Source organism: Odocoileus virginianus, unplaced genomic scaffold (genome assembly GCF_023699985.2).
Source record: "Odocoileus virginianus isolate 20LAN1187 ecotype Illinois unplaced genomic scaffold, Ovbor_1.2 Unplaced_Contig_9, whole genome shotgun sequence".
Lineage (NCBI taxonomy): Eukaryota > Metazoa > Chordata > Mammalia > Artiodactyla > Cervidae > Odocoileus > Odocoileus virginianus.
In genome coordinates, this window is record NW_027224326.1 from 773,547 (window position 1) to 790,169 (window position 16,623).

Below are 16,623 nucleotides of genomic sequence, written 5' to 3' on the forward strand. Positions count from 1 at the left end.
GCAAGCCAGATACCAAAGGTGCCTCACACAAGGCAGCAAAGACTAAATGGCCTCTCAACAACTAAGTTAGCCTTTAGTCTAAATTAATGTCCCTAAGTATTTATTTCTATTCATCACGTACATAACCACAATACAATGACTGATGGGCCATTTATTTAGTCTGCATGAAAATAGCAGCAAAATGGAGGAAAAGACAGCACTATCAAATCTCTGCCTTATCAAGAGTGAAGGAGATGACAACTGTCCTAAATATTACTACATATAAGCATCAACTAATTCTTCCCCCCAAAACAGGTCTAAAGCTTATTGGCCAAAAAGAAAAATGACAATGTTCTTCAACTTGATTTTCTAATTCATATTTCAACCTCCATTAAAGAAAAGCATAGATACCATCATTCACTATCAAAGAGTGTATGACCTAAAACTCATAGTATTTAAAAACAGTAACAAACATTCTCCATTAAAAAATGAAAAAAACCTAAAGTTTACATAATTGTGGGATTTCAAAAACTAGCAAGCAAGCCTACCTGGCATACATGATTTGCAAGGCTGTAAGTATATGAGATAAGGCCTGTTGTTTGGCCAGATTTCCATCTAATGATAGGAGAATCTTGGCAAGAGAAGGGCGGTTTGGTTTAGAATTATTTGCACCACTGATTTTATTACTGGCAGGAGAAGAATCAGCATCAGAAGGCACACCTGGAAAAGTAAAATAAAACTGGGTTCAATTTTTAAGATCAGAGTTTGCTCTATTTCTATAATTTGACCTTTCCATTTCATTTCAAAGCACACTGCAATCTGCATTTTGCTATTTCACAGATTAAATATTAGTATCACTAATAATCTTGCAGTTTTAAAACAAACATCTTTGTTTCTCTAAAGAAGTTATTTTCATCAAAGGTTCACTATAACTACAAAAATATGTAAATGCTTTTGCAAAATGCACTAACAACAATTTATGTTATACATATATAAGCCATGAAAATACTCTGATAACTATCTGTATTTACTTATTGATGAAATGTAAAACAAAACAAAAATCCAAAACAATGGTGAGAAGCTAGTATGTTCACCACAGACAGTGTCAGACACAAGTTCCAGCTCACTGCCCTCAGCACAGGGACAGAACCAGATGGAGCCCAGTGGTCTCTGCGAGAAGAGGAGGTTGGGCTCTGCGCCAGGGAGTCCAATGTGGCCAAAGTTCACAGGATAGGATAAGAGAGGGAAAAGTTGCACAGAGAGTGCCCTGGAGATATGCAGGCATTCTCACTCATCCAGATAAGATGCCTACATAAATGGGCCTGGCCCAGAGACACAGAAAGAACTTTTATGAAAGGATTAGAACACAGAGGTCCCAGCTACTGCCTGTTCCCATCATCTAGAGAGAAGACCTCATAATGCACAAGGCACTGAGTAAAATACCCAGTGGTAGGGAATTATTAGTCCCTGAATAATATCAGCTCTGAATCCACTCAACAAATCCAAAAAAAAGACCCAAAGGGATCAAACTGTTTTGAGAGTAATTTAACTGCATTAAGCTCAAGATTCATTACACACACAAAAATCTCAGCAACATTCAGGGTAAAACTCACAATGTATGGCAACCAACTAACAGTTAGCATGTTGGAAGAAAGGCAGGAAAACACCACTCAACTCAGAAAGAGGAAAAAAAGCAACTGATCTAAACAATCCAGAATTGACACAGATATTACCATCAGCAGATAAGTTAAGTTGAAATACTTATTATATCTGTATTCCATATGTTCAAAAGAGAATCAGAGACATGAAAGATAAAAAAATACTCAAATAAAATTTCTAGAGAAGTAGCTAGGATGTCTGAGATTTAAATAGTCTGGTAACATTGACAGCATAAGAAAATGAAGTAAAAACGAGTGCACGTGAAGATAATAGCAACAGAAACTATTCGTGTGAAACAGAAAAAACAGTTTAAAAATGAACAATGTCATTTATCTGTGGAACAACCTGAGGAGTCCTAATATACATGGAACTAGACTTCCCAAAGGTACAGGAAAAAAAATTTTTTTAAGAACAGTGACAATTTTACAAAATGGAAGAAAACTTAAAACCTAAAGATCTAAGAAGCACAATGAACCAGAAGTGCTTGAACCATGAAAATAAAAACCAGAGAAATAAAAAGAAAATCCTAAAAGCAGTCTTAGATAAAAGACATGCTATGTACAGAAGAACAAAAATAAGAATGACAACAAATTCTCAATGAAAACAATGTCAACGTAAAATTTTACAGTCAGCTAAAATATGTTGCAAACATGAAGTAAAATAATTACTAGTTTAGCCACAAGAAGCTGAAGAATCGCAGATCTGAGCTGACAAGACATAAAAAAGGAATTCCTTCAAGCAGATGAAAAATGATTCGAGATGGAAAATGGATCTCCAAAAGGAAATGAGGAACACTGGAAAAAGTAACTTTGTGAGTAAATATAGATATTCTTTTCTTATTACTTAACTCATTTAAATAGATAACCTGATGTTCAGAAAAATTAATTTAAACTGTAACATTTACAACATACAAAGAAGCGCATAACAGAAGCAGCACTATGGCTGGGAGGGAAGAAACGGAGATATATTACTGTATGATTCATATACTATACATGAGACAGTGTAGTATCACCTGAAGGTGGTGGGTTTAGTCGCTAAGTTGTGTCCAACTCTTTGCGACCCCATGGACTATAGCCTGCCAGGTTCCTCTGTCCATGGGATTCTCCAGGCAAAAATACTGGAGTGGGTTGCTATTTCCTTCTCCAGGGGATCTTTCCCACCCAGGAATCAAACCTGAGTCTCCTGCATTGCAGGCAGATTCTTTACCAACTGACCTATGAGGGAATCAGCTAAAGGCAGACTATGATACATTAAAGGTGCATAATTCCTAAAACAACCACTAAAATGACACAAAAAGTTAGAGCTCAAAGAAAACAAAGGAGAAAATACAACATCAAAAAGAACAATTAATTCAAAGAAAGGCAGAAAAAAGGCAGAAAAAAACAATAAACAGCTAGGACTACTACAATACAAAACAAATAGCAGGATACTGATTGAAAACAAATACATTCATAATCACATTAAATGGGAGTGAAGTAAACACCCCAATTAGAGAGTCCCAGAGAAAAAATTAAAAAGCAAAATCCAACTATATGTTGCCTACTAGGAAGTTTTTTTAGTAGGTTAAAAGTAAAAAGAATGGAAAAAATATACCATAGTTTGTCATGTACCCATATTCTTATCAATCAAATTTTATTTCAAAGCAATAATTTCAAAGCAAATGGATAAGAGGATAATCTGTCATAATGGTGTCAGTGTCAATTACTCAAGGAGAGTAAATGTCTACACTAGAAAAGTAGGAAGACCCTAAGCCAATGACCTAAGCTTCTTAGAAGAAATGAATGAAGATTAAAGATCAGTGAAACAGAAAAACAATGAAGGAAAATCAAGGAAACCACAAGCTTGTTCTTTGAAAAAACTCAATAAAACTGATGAAGCTATAGACAAACTGGGAAGAGAAGATACAACTACCAATATAAGGAATGAGTAATAACACCACTATAGAATCTACAAAAATTAACAGAAAAATAAGCAAACACTGAGACCAAGTTTATGCCAATAAGTCAAACTTCCATCAAAGACACAAATCTTACTAAAAAAGAAACAGCTAACCCTAAATCTTAAAGGAACTAAACTTGTGGTTTAAAAACACTACACAAAAGAAACTCCAGGCCCAGATTGCTTCATTGATGAATTTTATTAAAATAATACCAAATTTACCCAAAAAGGAAAACTAAAGAGAAGGAAACATCACTTCATTCTATGAGAGGCCAGACAGACAGAGACATTAACAGAAAACTACAGACCAGTATCTATCATGAATAGGGAGGTGAAAGTTCTTAACTGGCTTTTTTTTTTTTAAGCAACTAGAACACAAAAAGGTACAAAAAGAATAATCCATATGTCAAAAATAAAGCTGAAAAATATATAAAACTGGGCTGTCATGGTGGGCTGACCACAGAAGACCACTGGCCTTGTGGGATTGGCTTATATTTAAGAGTCCACATGAGAAGCTAAGAATATTGTATACAAAGATTCTTGGATATTCTTGGATGATTCCCTAAAAATGCACCATATAGAAGGTATATAGTACAGACTACAAATGAGAAGCTGGGTACAGTTAAAACGGAACCAGAGGTTATAAAATTAGAAAAGCAACTTCAAGGTGGTCAAATAGAAGAGGTGATTTTTTAGACTGAAAATGAATTAAGTCTGCAAGAAAAATGGTGGAGTGGAAAACCTGGGAGTCAGTGGAAGAGCCTCCCGCCAACCAATGGAAATGGGTAATATAAACATTAAGTGACTAGTGTCTTCATGGGAAACTATATAATTATAAATACTTTTATATTAAAAATATTTTCATATTCATCTTATGATCAAGAAAACTAACATAGAACATATTTAGGAGACTTGATAAAATGGATGATTATGGTACCAGGGGATCACTGAAGAAGCTGAAGTTGAACGGTTCTATGAAGACCTACAAGACCTTTTAGAACTAACACCCAAAAAAGATGTCCTTTTCATTATAGGGGACTGGAATGCAAAAGTAGGAAGTCAAGAAACACCTGGAGTAACAGGCAAATTTGGCCTTGGAGTACAGAATGAAGCAGGGCAAAGGCTAGTAACAGTTTTGCCAAGAGAATGCACTGATCATAGCAAACACCCTCTTCCAACAACACAAGAGAAGACTCTACACATGGACATCACCAGATGGCCAATACCGAAATCAGATTGATTATATCCTTTGCAGCCAAAGATGGAGAAGCTCTATACAGTCAGCAAAAACAAGACCGGGAGCTGACTGTGGCTCAGACCATGAACTCCTTATTGCCAAATTCAGACTTAAATTGAAGAAAGTGGGGAAAACCACTAAACCATTCAGGTATGACCTAAATCAAATCCCTGATGATTATACAAAGGAAGTGAGAAATAGATTTAAAGGACTAGATCTGATAGAGTGCCTGATGAACTATGGATGGAGGTTTGTGACACTGTACAGGAGACAGGGATCAAGACCATCCCCAAGAAAAAGAAATGCAAAAAAGCAAAATGACTGTCTGAGAAGGCCTTACAAATAGCTGTGAAAAGAACTGAAAAGCAAAAGAGAAAAGGGAAGAAATACCCATTTAAATGCAGACTTTCAAAGGATAACAAGGAGAGATAAGAAAGCCTTCCTCAGCGATCAATACAAAGAAATAGAGGAAAACAATACAATGGGAAAGACTAGAGATCTCTTCAAGAAAACTGGAGATACCAAGGGAACATTTCATGCAAAGATGGGCTCAATAAAGGACAGAAATGGTATGGACCTGAAAGAAGCAGAAGATATTAAGAAGAGGTGGCAAAAATACACATAAGAACTATACAAAAAAGATCTTCATGACCCAGATAATCAAGATGGTGTGATCACTCAGATCCAGACATCCTGGAATGTGAAGTCAAGTAGGCCTTAGGAAGCATCACTACAAACAAAGCTAGTGGAGGTGATGGAATCCCAGTTGAGCTATTTCAAATCCTAAAAGATGATGCTGTGAAAGTGCTGCACTCAATATGCCAGCAAATTTGGAAAACTCAGCAGTGTCCACAGGACTGGAAAAGGTCAGTTTTCATTCCAATCCCAAAGAAAGGCAATGCCAAAGAATGCTCAAACTACCACACAATTATACTCATCTCACATGCTAGTAAAGTAATGCTCAAAATTCTCCAAGCCAGGCTTCAGCAATACGTGAACCATGAACTTCCAGATGTTCAAGCTGGTTTTAGAAAAGGCAGAGGAACCAGAGATCAAATTGCCAACATCTGCTGGATCATCGAAAAAGCAAGAGAGTTCCAGAAAAACATCTATTTCTGCTTTATTGGTTAGAGAAGGCAATGGCAACCCACTCCGGTACTCTTGCCTGGAAAATCCCATGGACCGAGGAGCCTGGTAGGCTGCAGTCCATTGGGTCGTGAATAGTCAGACATGACTGAGCAACTTCACTTTCACTTCTCACTTTCCTTCATTGGAGAAGGAAATGGCAACCCACTCCAGTGTTCCTGCCTGGAGAACCAGGCCTGGAGAACCAGCCGGAGCCTGGTGGGCTGCCGTCTATGGGGTCACACAGAGTCGGACACAACTGAAGCAACTTAGTAGTAGCAGCTGCTTTATGCCAAAGCCTTTGACTTTGTGGATCACAATAAACTGTGGAAAGTTCTGAAAGAGATGGGAATACCAGACCACCTGACCTGCCTCTTGAGAAACCTGTATGCAGGTCAGGAAGCAACAGTTAGAACTGGACATGGAACAATAGACTGGTTCCAAGTAGGAAAAGGAGTAAGTCAAGGCTGTATATTGTCACCCTGCTTATTTAACTTATATGCAGAGTACATCATGAGAAACACTGGGCTGGATGAAGCACAGCGCAAAGCTGGAATCAAGATTGCCGGGAGAAATATCAGTAACCTCAGATATGCAGATGACACCACCTTTATGGCAGAAAGTGAAGAGCTAAAATCCTCTTGATGAAAGTGAAAGAGGAGAGTGAAAAAGTTGGCTTAAAGCTCAACATTCAGAAAACTAAGATCATGGCATCCGGTCCCATCACTTCATGGCAAATAGATGGGGAAACAGTGTCAGACTTTATTTTTGGGGGCTCCAAAATCACTGCAGATGGTGATTGCAGCCATGAAATTAAAAGACGCTTACTCCTTGGAAGGAAAGTTATGACCAACCTAGACAGCATATTAAAAAGCAGACATTACTTTACCAACAAAGGTCCATCTAGTCAAGGCTATGGTTTTTCCAGTGGTCATGTATGGATGTAAGAGTTGGACTCTAAAGAAAGCTGAGCACCAAAGAATTGATGCTTTTGAACTGTGGTGTTGGAGAAGACTCTCAAGAGTCTCTTGGCCTGCAAGGAGATCCAACCAGTCCATCCTAAAGGAAATCAGTCCTGGGTGTTCATTTCAAGGACTGATGCTGAAGCTGAAACTCCAATACTTTGGCCACCTGATGCGAACAGCTGACTCATTGGAAAAGACCCTGATAGCTGGGAAAGATCAAGGGCAGGAGGAGAAGGGGATGACAGAGGATGAGATGGTTGAATCACCAACTCAATGGACATGGGTTTGGGTAGGCTCTGGGAGTTGGTGATGGACAGGGAGGCCTGGTGTGCTGCAGTCCATGGGGTTACAAAGAATCAGACATGACTGAGCGACTGAACTGAACTGATTCAAATTACTTCAAACATGATATATTTTTTAAAACAGAGAGATTGTGGCAAGATTTGAAAGTTAACTGGAAAAATTCCATAGATTTTCAACACAGAGACCATATTTCAGAGGTGAAGTATTTTAGTAGTATCTTCAACATATCATTTAATTTTTTATTCTGTAAAAAAAATAAATGTTACTTATTATTTAAACAAATTTATAGGTCACTGAAGTGAAGTAATAAGAAAAAACCCATCAAATTAGAATTTGTTATACACTGGGAAAACTAATTTGGTATTTGAAATTTTATAGTTGGAAAAACATTTCTGTCTCACTGAAGGAAGTTAGCTTTCTGGCCATTTGCCTTTAGTCTTCTTGATCAAACAAAGTACAGCAGGAAAGAGAGAGAGTTTCTGCAAAAGAAGAGACACTAAGAGTTCTTAAGTTTACCCAACATACATATTGGTTTGTATTCCAAACATCTGGTTGTATGGTTATAACTTCAAGCTGGAATCACTAAGTAGTTATCACTTATTTCCTATATGAGTGCAGATGGGTATCAAACAAGATAAATACTATTAAAAGAATGAAGCAGTTTGGCTAGTTTAGTAAGTAAGTAAGTAAAGTCACTCAGTCATGTCCGACTCTTTGCGACCCCATAGACTGTAGCCTACCAGGCTCCTCTGTCCATGGGATTTTCCAGGCAAGAGTACTGGAGTGGGTTGCCATTTCCTTCTCCATTGGCTAGTTTAAGGCTATACAAAAATAAAATTACTTATGTCCTCAATTATACATACATTTATATATAGAACTGAGTAAAAAAGAAAATACAACATATGATAATTTGAGAGATATAGCTAAAGCAGTGCCAAGACAGAAGTTTATGGTACTAAAAGTTTACACTAGATAAGACAAATGGTCTCAAATCAATAATCTAAGCTCTCATCTCAAGAAAGTAGAAAAGAATAGAGAATAAACATAAAGCAAGCATAAAGATGAGAACAGAAACCAATAAAACTGAAAACAGACAAAAGAAAATCAAAGAAATGAAAAGTGGAGTATATATTCAAAACCAGGTAGGGTGTATTCAAGGTACGGAAGGCTAACTCAAAACATGAACGTGAATACTGATAGCAGAGTTTACTCATAACAGCCCCAAACTGGAAGTAATCCACATGTCCTAAATAACAACAAATGCATTTCTACACACTCATAAAGAGCAACGTGAGTATTTCTAGATAAGACCAAGGAACAAAAGAAATTTTAAAAATACCATTTATAACAGAATGAACAAAATGAAATATTTAGGGATAAATATGACAAAAGATATGCAAGACCTGTACACTGAAACTATAAAATACTGCTGAGAAATATTAAAGACGTAAACAAATGGAGAGAAATAGCATACTCATGAGTGGGAAGATTCAATACTGTGAAGCAAACCCCAAAGTGATCTACAGTCAATGTAACCAAAATCCCAAGTAGGTTATTTATAAAAATGCACAAGCTGATTCTAAAAGTTACATGGAAATGCAAAAGGTCTAGAATACCCAAAACATATTTGAAAAAGAATAAAGCTAAAGAATTACCAAAACCTGAATTCAGTCTTTTATAAAGCTACAGTAATCAAGACAATGTAGTATTTGCATCAAAATACAAAAACAAATCAACAAAGGATTCTATTTCTGAGAATCCAGAAATAGACCCACACATACATAAACAACTGATTTTTGACACAAGTACAAATTCTTTACAGAAAGGATACTGTGTTTTTGACAAACGCAACTGAAACAACTGGATATCCAAATACCAAAAAGAAATTTCAATTCATACCTCACACCATGTATTAACTTTAACTGAAGATCAAGCATACACCTGAAACTATAGAACTTTTATAAGAAAACATGGGAAAAGAATCTTTATGATCTTGAGTTAGGTAAAGGTTATTTAAATATAACACCCAAACTATGATTCATAAAAGATAAAAATGGATTAACCAGACTTCATCAAAATTAAAATCTTTTGCTCTTTAAAATTTACCTAAGAGAGAATGAATAGACAAATCACACTGTGCAAATTAAATATCTGATGAAAGACTTGTACACAGAATACATAAAGACTGTTCAAAACTCAGCAATAAGAAAACAACCTAGGCTTACATACAGGCAAAAGGTATGAATAGACACTTAAAACATATTTGGGTGGTAAGTAAGACACTCAGCATCATTAGTCATTAGCGAAATGCAAAGTAAAATTACAGTGAGTTAGCACTACACATCTACAAGAATGGCTAAAATTTAAAACTGACTACATCAAATACAAACAAAAATATGGAGACGCTGGAGCTATAGAATAACCACTTTGCAAAACAGTTTGCAGTTCTTAAGAAGAACTTCTATCTACCATATGAGCCAATCATTCCTCTCCGAAGTACTTAACCTTGAGAAACGTAAGCACATGTGTCCATATAAAGACTATACACAAATGTTCAGAGCAAGTTTATTTGTATAGTCAAAATTAAGAAGCAACAACCAAAGTCCATCAACAGGCAAACTGATGTATCAACTGCAGTATACCCATAAATAAAATGCTAGCCAACAATTAAAAAAGAATAACATGCTGATACATGCAACATGGATGAATCTCAAAATAATTATGGTGAGTGAAAAAAGTTAGGTTAAGAAAAAAGTACATACTATATGATTTCATTAATACAAAACTCTAAAATGGCAAGCTGATCTACATGACAGAAATGAAGTCAGTGGCTGTGGAAAGCGGGGATGGGTCTACTCAAGGGCAGGATACACATTTGTTCACCGTGTTGACTGTGAAGATGCTCTCACAGATGCACACATATCAGAGCTGATGAAATTAGTCTACATATGCTGGATTGTTTTAATATGTTGATTACACCTGAATAGAGCTGTTGAAAACACCAAATGCCTAAACTTTAAAGGCCCTCTGTCTGCACATGTGCACAGCATTGCCAGAACTGTCCTGATCACAAGAACTAGCATTGTACTTCCTCAAGCTTTCATTCCAGCATAAATCATAGCACAGAGCACCATGATGATTCTGGGGCTATGGTTCAGAACATGGGTAACTTGGTGCTACAAACTTTAATCTGGTAGCAGTATTAAACATCCCATCTATGACATTCTATCTATGCAGAAGGATCTCGTATAAAACACATATCTCGGTTACCTAAATAGGAAGCACCTAAAGGGTCTCTTGCAGTCTGGAAGAGGACAGGCTCATGAACAGAGGGTGTTGCCACATCAACAGTTGTCCATGCCACACTGTGAGAAGACCCGCAAGCTACTCGTGTGATCTTCTGGCCTTCTAAGCCTTGCACAAGTGTGGGCTTCCTATTAACTGTGGTTGTGCCATTGCCCTGCTGGCCATGGTCATTGTCACCCCAAGCGTATACCTGTTAAAGGGATAAAAAGAATTTTTCAGCATTTCAGAACATTCTTTAAATTTACTTCAAACTTCTTGCCAAGTGCTTCCCTGATGGCTCAGCTGGTAAAGAATCCGCCTGCAATGCAGGAGACCTGGGTTCAATCCCTGGGTTGGGAAGATCCCCTGGAGAAGGGAAAGGCTACCCACTCCAGTATTCTGGCCTGGAGAACTCCATGGACTGTATAGTCCATGGGGTCACAAAGAGTCAGACATGACTGAGCAACTTTCACTTTCATTTACAATATCAATCCAATGAATTCATCTATATATTGTTCTTAGAAGCAGGAAGTTCTCCTCTTCAACTAAATATTGTAACATTTTTTCCTTAATTTTGCAAAGAGAAAATGATCCAAAACATATGTTCACTTTTCAAAGAATTTTGGCTTTACAGAATTATAAAGTATAATTCATTTTTATTTCATTCTGATTGAAGTACAATATGCCGATTTGTTGTCATAAATAAATTTCAAATTGTATTATCTATGAGCCTGTCACGGGATAGCCTCTTATGGTGGAAGAACAAACAACTCTTATCAAGGATAACTTCAGTTCTAAAATGAAATACACACATTTCCCTATCAGACGTTACAGTGGGAAAGTTCACTACTTTATAACCTGCCTTAGCAAGTCTTTCCTGGGTGCCCTCACCCATGCTGACAGTTAGGCAAATGTACACAGGAACACAGTGGACACAGCCCACCCTTCTGGTTTTCCAAGTACCAAGACTCACTTCATTTTGTCACAAGCTACACTATCAACATAAGATCTTGTCGCAAGCTCCCTTACCTGTCCTGCATCAGTGACCGCCAAGCAGTGCAGGGCCCCAACAGCCACATGCACAATCTTCTTCCCTCGCAGACCTTCCACCACCTGTGGTTTCCGTACATGCACATCCGAGCCATGGCCCAGTCTGAAATAGTCCCCCTTCCCCCTGCAAGGATCAACAGTGAGCATTTTAACACATGATTGTGCTCTGGCAATACCCCACAGCAAAATACTCACTGCCGCAGCACTAGGGCCGGCTCAATGACAACACGCACAATGCCCAAGGTCTTGGAAATTATAAAATAGTATGCCATTAATTCAAAATAATTCATTAATTCTGCTAGCAAGATCCTTAATGTGTGTTTTACAGTATTTAAGTTACTGTCGTACATTTCATACAGAGATTGAAAACATGACACACAACCTCAAAGAGCTCTTTAAAGATCTCTTCCCCAAGCTGCCTCTGAGTCATGATGCAAAGACCAAGGCCAGCACACTGTCTGCCCGTGGTCAGCTGGATATTCCACCTCTTTCTGATTTAATAATCTTTCACTAGAAACACACATAAACTTTTTCAGGGATCAAAGAAATCAGAAATCTGTTTTCCACACATGTGATCACTAGGCTCCTGCATGGCAAAAAAAGCAGAAAAAAGCCTCTACATATACTTTATCTAAATAAGACAGACAAGCTAGGCTAAAATTTCTCCAGTGTTCTTTCCTAAACAACCCAGTTATAATTGGAAATTTCTTCTTATAATATTGTCACTAATCCCAACTCAAAATAAATAAAAGGACAAAGATGTCTGGATGAGCAAGAAAATAAAGGCATCCCCCTCCCTTCAAGCCCCTGAATAGACACACTGATGGGTGACAGGCACTTACATACCATGTCCAAACTACACCCGACTTGGTGAGGGCCAGGGAGAACTGTGCTCCACATTCGATCTGGCACACCCCTTGTCCATTAAGTCTCTCAATGTTCTGGGGGATGTTACAGCCTTCACTTCCTCCCCGGCCCAATTTTCCAAAGTCACCATCACCCCAGGAAAATACCAAACCTAGGTTTAAAAATATAGACATCAGGCCAGCATCTCACAACATTCCTCCCCCAAAACGTGGAGTCAGACAGGACTTACCTTCATCAGTCAGAGCCAGGGTCTGTGCATCTCTACTTCCACATGCCACTTGGATTACTCTGTGACCAAGAAGGACTTTCACCTACTCAATTACAAATTTAAAAACAGAATCAAGCACAGGCACCAAGAAAGCAAGGGGAATTTTTCCCCACAGACTGAAAGCCAACACTGCACATATCTTTATGAACTGTCCTAGACTCGGAGCTTATCTTCTCTGGAAATCAGCAGATAGGAGGCTTTCTGTAAGCAACAAAAATATGTATAATCACCATTTTGGGCTTGAGCTGTGTTGTGTTATCCCCATGTCCCAAGCGGCCGTACTCTCCAAGACCCCAGGTGTACAGTTCACCGCTGGACGTGAGCGCCGCACTGTGTGAGCTCCCACAGGCAATGTCCCGGATTCGCTTGGTCTTCAGGGCCTCTATCAGCCGTGGCTTGTCACAGTTCCTAAAGCAAGATTAAATAAGATTCCCTATCATCCATCCAGCCTCTTATAAAGAAGAGGGAAAAGGACATCTACACTGATCCACATGTAATCAAAACAGTATCTTTAGATTCACTTAACTATCAAACCTTAGAACATGTGAGGCAAATCACATTCAGAGATATTTTTTAAATGTATTTTTAAGTTTCTTTTGCATAAATAACCCATCCTGTTCAATTTTTTATAAAAATTACCAAAAAGCATTCATTAACAGTTTCTTATTAGCAAAAATGAAGAAAATATTCTTACATTCTACTGAAGTGTCCAAGTTTGCCATCATCACCTTCACCCCAGGAAAACACTTTGCCATCGACAGTTAAAGCAGTAGCGTGCCGTCCACCTGCAACATTCACATAGATAGAGACTGCCAAAGTTGGCTTAAAAAAAGCTAACAGCATAACTACCTCTTTTGCTTGGCACACTCACAGTATGTGTGAGTATCTGTCAAATGAGTAAATGGGATCAACATTTAAGGATGACAATTATATAAAATAAATTAACATTTCTACAAAGTTTAAGTCCTAGAAAGGATTTCACTTGCAAAGAAGCAGCAAAATAATGCTATTTTTAGCATTATTAAATTTAATGGGGTTGCTATATTAAATATATAAAAGATCAAAATTCAGATGGAAAAAGTAAAACTAAGTTCATTTGCAATTAGACAAATTAGCAAGTGTAGTGGTATTCAGGCTTTTGTGAAATGCACCTTAACAATGAAATTACTAAAGCACAAGTATCATCAACTGCAATTAAGGCATTATGCTCACTCTTCCCAAAACAATCAGCTCACACCCTTTCCTCACCATGGCCCACTCCTTCACTCCATCCATCCCAGCTCAGAACTGAAGAGTTTCCTCTCTGTCACCAGCTCCTAGGATCTGAGACCCACTTACCAACAGAGTCCACATGATCCAAGGCAATGTGCTCACCTAAAACGATGTTTCCCACACTCCCTCGCCCAGACAGGATGGTGACAAAGATTCGACTGACGAGTGAGGCTTCCAGAAAAGCTCTTCGAAGGGGCAGGGTGGGCTGGAGGAAATGCTTATGAGCTGCCTGCAGCTGCGATGAGGATGGACAGTAGCCCAGGGCCCCTCACGGGCGCTGTAGCTGCAGCACTGTCCCTCCCCTTCACCTCCAGACCCACAGAGGAGAAGGGTAAATCACTATCTTGCTCAAGGCACCACTGTTCAGATTTTCTGTTATATGGGGTTAAATCTAACCCTACTGTATAAATACAAACTCAGTTTGTATCCAATTGGGTTTCATTCCTCAGAAGCCAAGCACAGTGCTTTAAAATAATGCTCTGTATGTTTCCTGAATTGAAGCAGTGTGACTTTTTAAAAAATGATTCTTTCTTATGGCTAGAATTTACAGACACTTAAAATCTGATGAAACTTACAGGTTCTATTCCCAAAAATTAACACATATTTAAGCGCAGAACATGATTACTGCAATCTTTTACGAACCTGAGACCCCAGCTCAAAATTAAGAACCCCCTGCTTTGGAGGGGTATGCCCCACATAACCCCTGATCTCCAAAAAGTCCTGTGTAACAAAAATAATTAAACTCTAGACCATCTGAAGTTTTACATTACCCAATTTTTACTTCTAATAATGAGTAGAACTTGATAGAACGCAAGGGCACTCTAGGGGAAACTGTTTAAAGCCCCAGTGAATTACAGAGCACGAGCAGCAGGCCTGTCTGAGCACAAGTGTCAGTTCTGGCCTGTACCTGAGTGAACAGCCACCTTCTTGACCACGTAACTGCTGAGAGCTGTGATCTGTCGCGGGATGGGCACAGTCCCACTGGAGATGCCCAGCCCCAGCCGGCCATTCGTGGCTTCTCCGCAGGCATACACTTTTCCTTCCACTGTCACTGTAAGGAACAGCAGTGAGGAAGGGACTCACTTTTTGTGACACAACAACTATATATTTAGGCTTCAACATCATTTAAAACTTTTATATTACAAGAATAATCATACCTGCAAACAAACTTTTAGAACCACCAGCCACCTGTACTACATTCAAAGCAGACAGGGTCTCAGAGAATGACGGAACTTTTATCTAAAAATTGTTTAAAAAGCAAAAGAAAATTTTATTTACACTTTTTAAATTACAAGTAATCGTATTAAATAGTAAAAAGAAACTTTTATTTACACTTTTAAAATTACAAGTAATCATATTAAATAGTACAAAGAACTTACACGGTTACACTCTCCAAAGAATCTATTGTCTATTACAGATGCATAAGCATTTTAAGAATGAAATGATATACTGTAATTTACCTTAAAATAAGTAGGGGTGAGGCTGTGTAGAAAATAAAGACAAAAATGTGACCAGCCACAACTGCTGAAGCTGGTACAGTGACAAAAGGACCAAGTCTCTATTCTATCTACCAGGTAGGTACATCTGAACATCTCCATAATAAAAGGTGAAAAATAAAATACACATACTGTAAAGATATAAACAAATATTTGGTAAACTATATTTTATTTCAGGTCATGTCCTCATCATTCTCATTAATTCTAACTTCTCTAAGAAACTATTAATATATACTTAAATTTCCCGTTAGAGACAAATGTGATTTAATTTTAAAATTACTAAAGCCCCTGTCTAAAAAGCCCTTAATGATGCTCACATGTCATAAAGTATCAAACAGTCAATGCTACCATGGAAGAAGGACATTCTCCATCACAACGATGAAGCACCAATCTACCTTTCGTGTGCAAACTGCCACAACGTCCATGTGCACAAAGGACCCACTAGACAGCCCACAGTAATAACAGAAGCTCCCAGAGCTCCTAGGCCCCACACGTCTCCAAATGCAGGGCAGCAGCCTCAAAATCACAAGGAGCCCAAGGCCGCTAAACTACATAGGACTCTTTTCATCACACTAGAACCACGGTCTTAAGACAAATGAGCTCTAACTTTCCATTTCAGTGTCTCAACAATGTAAATAACAGGGATCTTATAAGGAGTGAGGTCTCATGAAATGCTAAGTAGTATGTGTGCTAAGCCGCTTCAGTCATGTTCAATTCTCTGTGACCTTATGGACTGAAGCTGCCAAGTTCCTCTGTCCATGGGATGCTCGAGGCAAGAACACTGGAGTGTGCTGCTATGCCTCCCTCCAGGGGATCTTCCCGACCCAGGGATTGAACCCGCATCTCTTGGGTCTCCTGCATTGGCAGGTAGGTTCCTTACCAATAGCACAACCTGAGAAATCCAAAGTAGTAGAGATGTTCAGTCAAAAAGAAACTGTTTCCAGACACTAAGCCTTAGAGGAATCTATTCTGTGGCGCCTTGGTTCAGAGCCACAGGTGAATTTGACTCGAGTTCAAATGCATACCTTGTTGTTCCTACTCTTTAAAATATAATTATATATAGTCTACAATTTTCAGCTCTATGCTTGTCAAATGTTTTCGGAAGTGTATCTTCTAGTTTATAAAACAGCAATAATGCAACTATACCTAACATGCATTGTTTTCCAAGGACAGAGGCAT

General features: G+C 38.2%; 1 protein-coding gene and 1 pseudogene across 1 annotated transcript in view; one reads left to right on the forward strand and one right to left on the reverse strand.

The window, feature by feature from the left end:
* HERC2 (HECT and RLD domain containing E3 ubiquitin protein ligase 2) overlaps positions 1 to 16,623 on the reverse strand; it is a 242,558-nt gene that overhangs the window by 59,449 nt on the left and 166,486 nt on the right. The window contains 9 exon segments of the mRNA XM_070463934.1: positions 528 to 699; positions 10,477 to 10,702; positions 11,521 to 11,665; positions 12,388 to 12,559; positions 12,638 to 12,719; positions 12,907 to 13,084; positions 13,371 to 13,461; positions 14,856 to 14,999; positions 15,106 to 15,187. Of these exon segments, the coding sequence (XP_070320035.1) occupies positions 528 to 699; positions 10,477 to 10,702; positions 11,521 to 11,665; positions 12,388 to 12,559; positions 12,638 to 12,719; positions 12,907 to 13,084; positions 13,371 to 13,461; positions 14,856 to 14,999; positions 15,106 to 15,187 (1,292 nt within the window).
* On the forward strand, positions 4,022 to 4,370 carry LOC110143783 (NADH dehydrogenase [ubiquinone] 1 alpha subcomplex subunit 5 pseudogene; annotated as a pseudogene).